The 10,073-nt window shown below is 49.3% G+C and overlaps 3 protein-coding genes across 3 annotated transcripts; 2 read left to right on the forward strand and 1 right to left on the reverse strand.

Moving 5' to 3' along the window:
• Window positions 1–1,004: 1,004 nt before the first annotated feature.
• Window positions 1,005–2,321, reverse strand: VTN77DRAFT_3769 (uncharacterized protein; the record flags this gene model as incomplete). The annotated part of the gene is made up of 6 exons (XM_069419753.1): window positions 1,005–1,318; window positions 1,365–1,447; window positions 1,509–1,882; window positions 1,935–2,026; window positions 2,076–2,112; window positions 2,172–2,321. 6 exons carry the CDS (start codon window positions 2,319–2,321, stop codon window positions 1,005–1,007), a joined length of 1,050 nt encoding a protein of 349 aa, XP_069278119.1.
• Window positions 2,322–5,828: 3,507 nt separating this feature from the next.
• VTN77DRAFT_3770 (uncharacterized protein) lies at window positions 5,829–7,389 on the forward strand (the record flags this gene model as incomplete). The annotated part of the gene is made up of 3 exons (XM_069419755.1): window positions 5,829–6,062; window positions 6,122–7,200; window positions 7,260–7,389. The coding sequence occupies 3 exons, from the start codon at window positions 5,829–5,831 to the stop codon at window positions 7,387–7,389; spliced, it is 1,443 nt and encodes a 480-aa protein (XP_069278120.1).
• Window positions 7,390–9,004: 1,615 nt separating this feature from the next.
• Window positions 9,005–10,012, forward strand: VTN77DRAFT_3771 (uncharacterized protein; the record flags this gene model as incomplete). Its single annotated transcript, XM_069419756.1, has 2 exons — window positions 9,005–9,142; window positions 9,200–10,012. 2 exons carry the CDS (start codon window positions 9,005–9,007, stop codon window positions 10,010–10,012), a joined length of 951 nt encoding a protein of 316 aa, XP_069278121.1.
• Between the last annotated feature and the right edge of the window lie 61 nt (window positions 10,013–10,073).

The following is a 10,073-nucleotide window of genomic DNA, read 5'->3' on the forward strand; positions in this document are numbered from 1 at the left end:
GAGGTCGGAGCCCAGCAGGGAGACGCCGCCCAAGAACGAGGTCGTGTTGGGGTTGTCCTTGGGATGGGGTCCTGCTTCGAGGATGAGGACGTCGGCGGAGGGACTGCCTTGTTTGAGACGCGCTGCCACGGCGCAGCCTGTCAGGCCGCCTCCGACGATGATGTAGTCAGCTGTAGTCATGCTCAGTGATCAAGTGAGAAGAGCTGCAATGCGAGTGTTAGATAGAGTGGGCTCTTAAGCAGCAGATCAGAGCACGTTATAAGCAAGTATGGAAGAGATGAGGAAGGAGGGGTAGCTAGAAGCGGGTGGCAGTGCTCGTTGACCGTTGGTCGCTCACCCCTGTCAACATCAGTCATGTCACTAGCCAGTATCTGATCTTGAGACATCTAGCTGAGCTGAGAGAATGCATTTGTTATGCATTGACATTAGAGAGAAACAGCTGATGCTGCATCTTGGTGAGGGGCTCGGAAAGGCCCCTCCGAGATTAGTTATCTTGTACGGTAGTGGACAACTGTCAACAACTGTCAATTACAATGCCAAATTCCCTCCATTTGTGTTACTGTGACTAATAAACTACTGTCCATGTCCATGCAGCTACAGATGGAACCACAATGCGTGGAATACATGCAAGAAGTGGTCGATGTAGATCCAGGGGCCAGCTACCTAGTTAGTACGTGCAACTTGCAAGTAAAGAATCCCGCCCATCCCCACCGTGCCAGAGTTAGAACTTGGTAAGATTAGATAGGTCCCTTGTTACCGGTACAGCTGGAGCCAAGCCAGTTGACTCAAAGTTAGGCTAACCGCTGAGACCGGACGAGTGGTTCCACCAATCTGCGGCGGAAATCGGATTATTCAGGATTATTCTACAATGATATCCATATCGACATGGCATACGGGGTATACATACAGCTATATACAGTACATAATAGAATCATGGTCATTAGGCACATGCAATATTCCGACACATCAAGAAAAAAATAGAAAAAAAAAACAAAGGAAACGATCTATACTCTGGACTCCTGTATGTGCTGCTCCACCGAAATGGCAGCAGCATTGTCCGACTCCTCCGCACTCGACTGCCGCTGATTCGTGTTGCTCATCAAGATCTCATGGTCCAGCTTGTCCGAAAACCGGTGACTGCGGCCAAACCGCGTTCCCGAGCTGGAGAGCGAATTCAACGGGAGGGAGGCCTTGTTCGTTGGATTGGGGGAGAGGCGGAAGTAGTGCGTGAAGAGAGGACGCAGCGTCGGTAGGCAGGCGCTGACGACGCTCAGGGCCATTTCGATGGTCGTCCAGAAGAAGACGGGAGACGTGTAGTCTGCAGGGTCAGCCAGATCGATAGTATACTGCTAGGGGGTTCATACAAGTCTCGTCGTTGTAGTGCTCCAGAAACTCGCCTCCGACGATAAAAACCTCGCTCATTCGGGTCAGACTGATGGCGCACACCCTGGAAGCAGTCAGTCCTGCAAAGCAATGTTCGAAGGCGTCCGCAGAGAGAATGTGCTCACGTCGCTCCCAACAAGAACATGGCCACCACAGCAATCTTCTGCTTCCACGGCAGGTGTAATCTGATCACAATCGGCAGCGGCAGCGTGAGAATCAAAATGTCGATGATGGAATCGCTGACACACGACGCGTACCACATCGGGAGGGTGTCGACGCAGTGGTTGCCATAGAACGGCTCGATCAGCGGTGTGATCGGGTAGCAGGTAAAGAGGTAGGCGAAAAAGAAGGAGATCGTCCAGGAGATGGAAATAACGAGCATGATCAGCGAGGCGATCCGAAACCTGCCCGTCGAGAAGATGCTGCGGTAGAAGAGCAGGATGGACACCTTGGCGCAACCGAGCCCGAGCACCGACAGCAACAGTACCGCGAATTTGCACTGCAGCAGTCAGAATGTTGACTGCATCCAGCATACTCAGGTCGTGTCTTACCCTTTCATAGGTGAGAAATCGAGGATCGTCGAGAAGCGGTTGGCCATCCGGTGCGTCTGTCTGGTGCTGTCCCAGTTGGCCGTCCACGGCCGCTGCAGAAGTCAGCTGTATAGCCTGTAGCCTGTGGACATCTATTCCTACCGATAAGCTGGACAATGGCACATCCCACTGCGAACGCCTAGAGCAGGTTAGCATTGTCAACCTGGATTGGTTCTTCTTTGATTATTCTGCTCCTACCAGCGACACAAAAATCAGGTAGTCGTCCAAGCTCAGTTTCCGCCGCCCGATCGCCTTGGCCCATACGCGCAGGCCGACAAAGACGATCGGCAGGATCATAAAGGCAATGCCAATGCCTATCATCTGCGACTGCGAATATGACTGCAACATGGTGTCGATGATCCTACCGATGATGGATTCTAGGTAATCGACAGGTGTATACCATATACAAGTCAACTGAGTGAAGGCAGGTCTGACGTGGGGGAGCCATGTCCTCAGCCTTCAGTTCACTCAGTGAACTGCCGCAGCCCACATTCTCCATCCATGCAACCCAAGAGTTGTTTACTAAACTAAGTAAGTAGCAGGGAGGCTAGCGTGCGGGCCTAGTTAGTTCCTCCTACTAAGGATTCTTCAGGATTGACAGGTGGCGCTGATAGGCAATCTGACGGAGGATCCCCGGTAATATCGCCCGGTTCTTATCAACCAGACTCGGCCCCATGAAAATAGTGATAACTCTACTAACTATCAGGTAGGTACCCTGAGGAATAGTTGAATGCCGGAGAAGTCTCCAATTTGGCCTAGGAAACGTGATGAGATCATTTGCAGACCTTGGATTCTCAATCTGTTCTGTTGAACACGTTCCTTTCATTTCATTAAACTATCAATTAATGCTTAAATTAACTATACGGGGCTATATTCTGGAAACCTAACCTATTGCCAATGGAACCTCAACGGTCACATTCCATCTATCGCGCATTCCAAGAGCACGTGTAACCCATTACTTTATCTTATCCATGGAAAATATCCCTTCCCCAGACACCGACAGTTTCGAGTGACGACAGAAGTCCTGCTTTGTGTTCGAGGATCTGCATCAGATCTGGAGCGACGATCTCAATTTGAAGCGATGAACCGATCGCATGAAGATTGCAGATTGCAAATTGCAGATCTGCTGGAACAAAATTCCAAACGTCGATTGAGCACAGAGTATCTTGGTCCTTAGATCTGCCTTCCAGGGTGTGTCACTGTCGATTGGTTGTATGGAGTAGATAACAATACTTGACTAGATTTATATAGATACTTGTCTTTTCCCAATCCCAATGCAGGTAACAGAAAAAAGAAAGAAAAAAAAAAAGGACAATTTGCGTTTAGCATTCCTTTAATGTCTTTGATAATTATGATAATTCTGGTATTAACTCTCAAATGTGAACAGAGCGACATGTTAGTCGAAGTTACGACCTTGAAAGGATTCAGATCACAACAGTCAAGTACTGTAAGTCGGCACGGCCACACGGCACTGGGGACAAAGGTGATCTACCGTGGATTGCAACCATGCAGATATTCCAAAATGGGGGCAATTAATTAGGGTATTTTCTTACATGTCTAGTAGTATAAATTCTGACTACCTCCCTAGGGAGGTAGGTAATCAGAGTCCAAAAAAAAATAGGAAACTAATGATTTTCCCAAAGTCGAGAAGGCCCTATAGGAACCGCCATATTACGGATACTGTATGATGATTGTGTTCTGATCTGTAGCTGTCCCCCTCTTTTTGGAAATTACAGAGTAGGCCGTCCATGGACGTAACGGTTTAACCTTTAACCTTAAGGTTCTGCAGCAATTAACTTGTGGGTGGGTAGTACCGAGTACTCCGTACTCGGTATTTAATATCCCTCCGTATGCTACCTATGTAGGTAATTAGTAACGTTACGGGAATGGCGGTAGTTAAAGAAATTATGAAGCTGATCTAAAAAAAAAATTAAAATTTACAATTCATCTCCCTTCCTTTGTCTGTCAGGATCATTATTTTCTTTCCTTATGGTCTTTCCTATCAGGCCTTACAGTAGATACATACCTAGGGTATAACGCTCTAAAACAAACAAATATACCTTACGTCGGTACTCCGCAGATAGTGTATTAAAAGTACGGGACAAACAAGCGTCATGGTTCACAGATATAGTCCAATGGAGGTAATTGAACTTTTCATAATATATAACTGCTATTTCTTGAGTCAGTTTTTTTATTGATAAGGGAGACTGCCTCTTCAATTTTAATATCAATCCTGAGAGATTCCAATGGCAGGATCCGAGTAAAGGGCCACTGCGACGACATTAATTTAGTTGCAGCCCGCGAAAGAGGGGTTGTGGCCAATGAGATTAACCATGCGAACGGACCCGGTACCTTCCTAGTTAGGTAAGTACACTATCTTGCCAGAAGTAATACTCCGTACACCAGTGCAGCCACACGGGTTGTTAGTTATTTTACATCAATTATTTAATTTAGTAGCCAGGATTATTATCTCACTACTGCTGTCTGACTCCGTACGATTGACATCATATGATTAGCGATTCATCGAGGGACCAGTTACAACTAAATATTCCTTTTTCTTACGATATTTTTCTACCAACCGAGTCAGACAAAAGGCAATTCCCAAGGAATAGTCTGAAGAGAGGTAGTGAGCATCAGACAGCAAAAAGTACGTGCATAATGACGCGACGGAGTTCTTGGGGAGTATCCAGGGTTCCATACGGGGAGTACCACTGGAAGCTCCTCCGGGAAACCTATCTTCGTACCTTAGGTATGGAGCATACCTACCTACCTAGGTAGGTATTAGGTAAGCTCGTGGACCTCATCACGGCTCTACATATATAGCTAGGTAATCCGAGTCTCCTTGGGTTGTCCTCATGTTAGCAGGCTTAATCCTTTCAGCTTGGAAATGCGAAGCACCTACCTGGACAGCATATCCAAGTACCTGTATACATGTCCACATATTGGGAGATTACTGGCCATTATGAAAGGTGCACTGTAGTACGAGCGCAGAGTATTAATATTAACGCTTTGACAATGTCTTAATTAGGAACAGGGGTTACTGTTCTAATGTACTGTGCATACCTTAGGTAACGTTTTGGCTGCAGGTCAGGTGCTGAGATTGACTGCCTTCCTATTTAGGTAAACAATCGCGCTAACCACTTTGGGGGCGTATCTATAATCCTTCGACAACCTTCATCTCACAGCCTCCAATGTCCGAGCCATCACCAACGCTGTCTTTCGACTCTTTCATACCAGCCCAATAATTCCTTTAGCATTTTCTTATAATACGCCACTCAAGAGATGACTACTAGCGGAGAGGCTTGCGTGGCACGCGCCTCCAACATTGCGGAATGCTTCCAGAACGCGGCCCCTCACGAACTAAAGTGCTCAAATTAACCTAAATACCACCTTGGCCTCGGATAATCGGTTGATTGGCCCAGACATCACCGTTGGCTGTTCACATTGGTCTGGAATGGAATGCTCTAATGCGAGCCACTTCCCACCGTCGAGCCTGGATTCCGAGGAAGTACGGGATAGCGGGGATCAGACCGCGAGATCAGGCGTTCATCATCGCTGTCTAAGGCTGAGGAAGCGGGATGCGGCCCGTAATACGCGCGGTGGTTAGTTGATTCAGGCAGGCATGTTGGCATCGCTGCATGATTCTAAAAAGGCCTCCCTGCTGCTTGCATCTCCCACGTGGTCGACGCTAAGGAGAACCAGATCGAGGAGTATAATAATTAAAGTGCTGGATACTTTAGCCAATCTTTCCCCCAGATTCTTGGCTGGAAACCTCTTCATCCATCACTTTCATTTTTCTTCCTTCAGCTCAGCTTGCTGGCAGCGCCCTGGTAGGCGCTTATATAGTCCTCCAACATGGTCGCTTTCTCCCTCCTCGCCCTGCTGCCGTTCTACCTCCTGGCGTCCGCTGCGGCCCAGGGGAACAGCTGCATGCCCTGCACGACAATCCAGAAGACTCTGCAACCGCTGCTCTCTTCGGAGGCGACCATCTTCTGTAACACGACCTCCGTGCCGCGATGGAGTGAGTACGACGAGCCTACTCCGGGCACGGTAGTCAACGTGTCGACAGAGAACGATGTTGCGGTGGCTGTATGTCCTTCTTCGTTTCGTTTCGTTCGTTTCAGCTGGTGGGATACTGACTCCAACAGGTTCAATACGCTGTCAAGCACAATATTAGTTTCCTGGCGCAAAATGGTGGAAACGGCTGGTCCATCACATTGGACAGACTCACCGAGTGCGGTATGCTCATCAACCTGCGAAACCTGAACCAAATCACCTTCAACTCTGCTGGGAACGAGGCCACTGTGCAAGCAGGCGCCAGTATTTCGGAAGTGGTTGACGCCGCCTGGGCCAACAACGCCCGCATCTACACGGGCACCTGCAACTGCGTCGGTTTCCTGGGTGCGTCGCTGGGAGGCGGTCTGGGTCGGACGGCGGGCTTGTACGGACTGGGAGTCGATCAGTTCATTTCCCTCAACGTCGTCAATGCATCCGGGCAGCAGATCACCGTCAACCCGAGTCAAGCGGATCTGTGGTGGGCTCTTCGAGGCGCTGGGCCCAATTTCGGCATTGTGACTTCGGCCACCGTGAAAGCGTATCCTGTTGCCCAGGCAGACAATACGGCCTGGACGGGTCCGCTGTTTTACAATGCGAGCAAGATCGAAGCCGTCGTGGGTGCGATCAACAACCTCACTCTCGGCCCGGAGATGCAGATCGACTTTTACTACACCACATCAGGTGCACCAGATTATACCCCGACTGTCATTGCCCTGCCATTTTACCTGGGCAACGCGACCGCGGGTCAGGAGGCTTTCGCCTCGCTCTACGCCATCGGACCGCAACTGGACGGCACGACGGTCCTGCCGTACAACGAGTGGAATGCCGCGGGTGATTCATTCTGTGTCAAGGGCGACCGCAAAGCCGCGTACGGCGCTTCGGCGAACAATTTGGACCCGGCAACCTGGCTGGCCATCTGGGACGAATACACCGCGTTCCTCCAGAACCCCAACACGGGCAACAGCGCCATCTTGGTCGAATGCTATCCCGTCGCTGAATCTGAGTCCATTGGGGCCACTGCACCGGCCTCCTACCCTTTCCGCAACGTCAAGTTCCATGCCATCGCGATCCCGTGGTACACGGACGCCAGCCTGGATGCGACTGCCAACGCGTTTGGTGCCAAGGTTCGGGACATGATCCGTGCTACGGATGGTCTTTCTCAGAACAGCTCGTATGTTAACATTACTGTTCTCGTTCTCTTTCTTCGACTGACATACTAACTCTCGTTAGGTATATCAACTTCGCTCACGGGGACGACCCTTTGCAAAACGTCTACGGAAGCAGCCTGCCTGAACTGTTGGCTCTCAAGAAGAAATACGACCCCGCCAATCGTTTCGGTAACTGGTTCCCTTTAGTATAGATATAGTATAGAGTACGCTCGCGCGGCATTTTTCCTCTTTTATTGTATATACTAAGAATGGCCATTGCATCGTCATGTCTTTCTTGAATAGTTCCATTGCATCATTTCTTCATTTCTTACTTGGATCTTTCCATCATTCCCTCATTTCTTTCTTTCTCTCTTTCTTGGATTTTCCCTCCGCTGGAAGTCAGTCCTTTTGTTTTTTTTTTTTTTGGCTGGTCTTCAGCCGTCCAGTCCACATGATGGATTGATTGTTGTATTACTATTGGAACCAGTCACTATACACAGAAGAATACATGTACATCCACAAGGGGTGTCAGAGTCAGACATGAAGGATTCGAATCGCCTCCTCGTTATTCTTACGGAGAACATCTGCAGGCAGGTACGGAGTACTTAGTTAAAAGGCCCGTCGGGAATACCCATGGCGAACTCCGATTAATTATTATTATCATTATTACTCTCCTACCGAGTACTGTATTCTCGGGCCTCCGGAGGTAGGTACTGCGTCTACCTACGGGCCACGGTGGATACATAAGCTTTGGCCCCCACGCGGCCTGATCCCGCGGTAGGATTAGGTAGGTATTTAGGTACGGACCTAATAATAATAATAATAATAATGCACGATAGGTGGATCTTCCTCGGTTCCCGACTCCTCCCAGGTAATAGCTTGCCCGAGGTCCGTGATCTTGACTTACGGAGTACCTAGTTACTAGTATGTGCTGTAATACCTACCTAGGTAGGTTAGGTATAGGATCAGGACTTACTTACCCCTCCATGTGGACAGACCGGCTTGGACTCGGACGATGAGCAATGATTTCTTTCATCCGTGGAGCCAACCAAAGTTGAAAACTGATCAATTGAAATAAATTAATAGTAAGTTAACAATTAATTGAATAGGTAGATACAGGTCATAAAGTTTCTGCTACTGTATGTAACCAATTAATGATTCGTGCTAAGTGCAACAGATGTGTAAAGTCACCTGGTGCTACGACTGTGGATTGTAGAATAAGAATACAGTACTCCGTAGTAATAGTAATAATAATTGCGTCCTCTCTGTTTGCTCTGTCCATAAATATAATATGGAGCAGATATGTACTGTACATGTACACAGTACCTACTACTAACCAGGATTATATTATACATCGATGTCGATATAGACCTAGGTATAATCGCGCTGGATATCCCTCGTCCTTTATAAGCAATACCCAGAACAACAACTAATAACGGTTTTAAAGATAATATATCGCTGTAGGGAGACGGCATGCAGTGTGGTTGATACGCCTCGAATCACGTGTTGGACATTTCTCTCCAACTGGACAAGCTTACATCTATTCTCTGCCACGTGATGATAACGGCATGTTATTGCATGCACAGTTCTACCGCTATGTCGATTACACCAACATAGTCGAGAGTGGGTTGTGTGCTCTTGGTCATTCCAATAGTATTCTAATCGCGGACTCGCTGCTAATCTGGAGACAGGAAACTAATCTTACAGCCCCACCAACTGCAGACACAACAAGACAGATGACCGAGCTCAGATAAATGCCGAATCTCCAAGGCCGGTGATATCACCGACGGAGTTGCAGCGGGAGCAATAAGCACAAGCATAAGCATGATGGCAGTTGAAACGTTCCCTTCCAACTTCCACGTTGTGATTGTCGGTGCAGGACTGGTGGGGCTCGCTTCAGCCATCTTCCTCCGGAACGCTGGCTACAGAGTGACCGTTCTCGAGCGCGATGTCGAACTGCGAGAGGTAGTCACCCTCGTCTTCGTTCCAGAATAATCCGCTTGCTGATGTAGGTTTATCTAGATTGGCGCCGGCATCCAGCTCCCTGTCAATTCCTGCAGAGTCCTGAAAGATGCCGGCGTCCTCAGTCGCGTCTATGACAGGGCTGCTCACCTCAAGGCAATCGTCCTGCGATCGTACAGAAATGGAGAGCTGCTGCGGGAGATGAACCTGGATCCCTACACCCAGGACAAGTACGGCCTTCCGTACCTGGTCATTCATCGAGCAGATCTGCGCAAGATCCTGTACGAAGAAGCAGTCGCCCGGGGTGCCCACATCCGTCTCGGAGTGGCCATAGACAGCCAGACATCGGATTTCCCCAACGGCGTCATCCGATTCTCTGGAAGCCGGGAGGAACTGAGAGTCGATCTGGTCATTGGTGCAGATGGTCCCCAATCCATGTGTCGTGCCGCTCTCCTTCAGAGGCCCAATAACCCCCGGCCAACGGGCATCACCGTTGTTCGCATCGTCGTCCCAATTGCGGCCATCCTGGATTCAGACATGAATGATCTGGTGTCACCACCGTGTGTCCACACCTGGATGGGCCCTCAAAGCTTGGCCATTTGCTACCCATTGAAAGATGCTTTCAATATCGTCTTGACCCGCCCGGCGACCCCAGACGAGGTCTTTATCGGGCCACGCCCGGAGAACGTCGAGCAGCTGCGGCTGTTCTTCCAGGACTGGGATCCCAAGATGCGCAAGCTGTTGGACATCGCCGATGACTTTCTCAAATGGTCCCTTCTGGAAGTTGATGAACCACCGGCGTCGTTCGTCCACCCCGCGGGGAAGTTCGTCCTGGCTGGCGATTCCGCACACGCCACGCTCCCGTACTTGTAAGTGACTGCCATCCTCCCCTGTCCAAGGTCGTGCTTCACTCATCACAATTTTATAGAGCGCA

The sequence above is a fragment of the Rasamsonia byssochlamydoides genome (assembly GCF_041956645.1).
Source record: "Rasamsonia byssochlamydoides strain NRRL 3658 unplaced genomic scaffold VTN77scaffold_27, whole genome shotgun sequence".
NCBI classification, from domain to species: Eukaryota; Fungi; Ascomycota; class Eurotiomycetes; order Eurotiales; family Trichocomaceae; genus Rasamsonia; species Rasamsonia byssochlamydoides.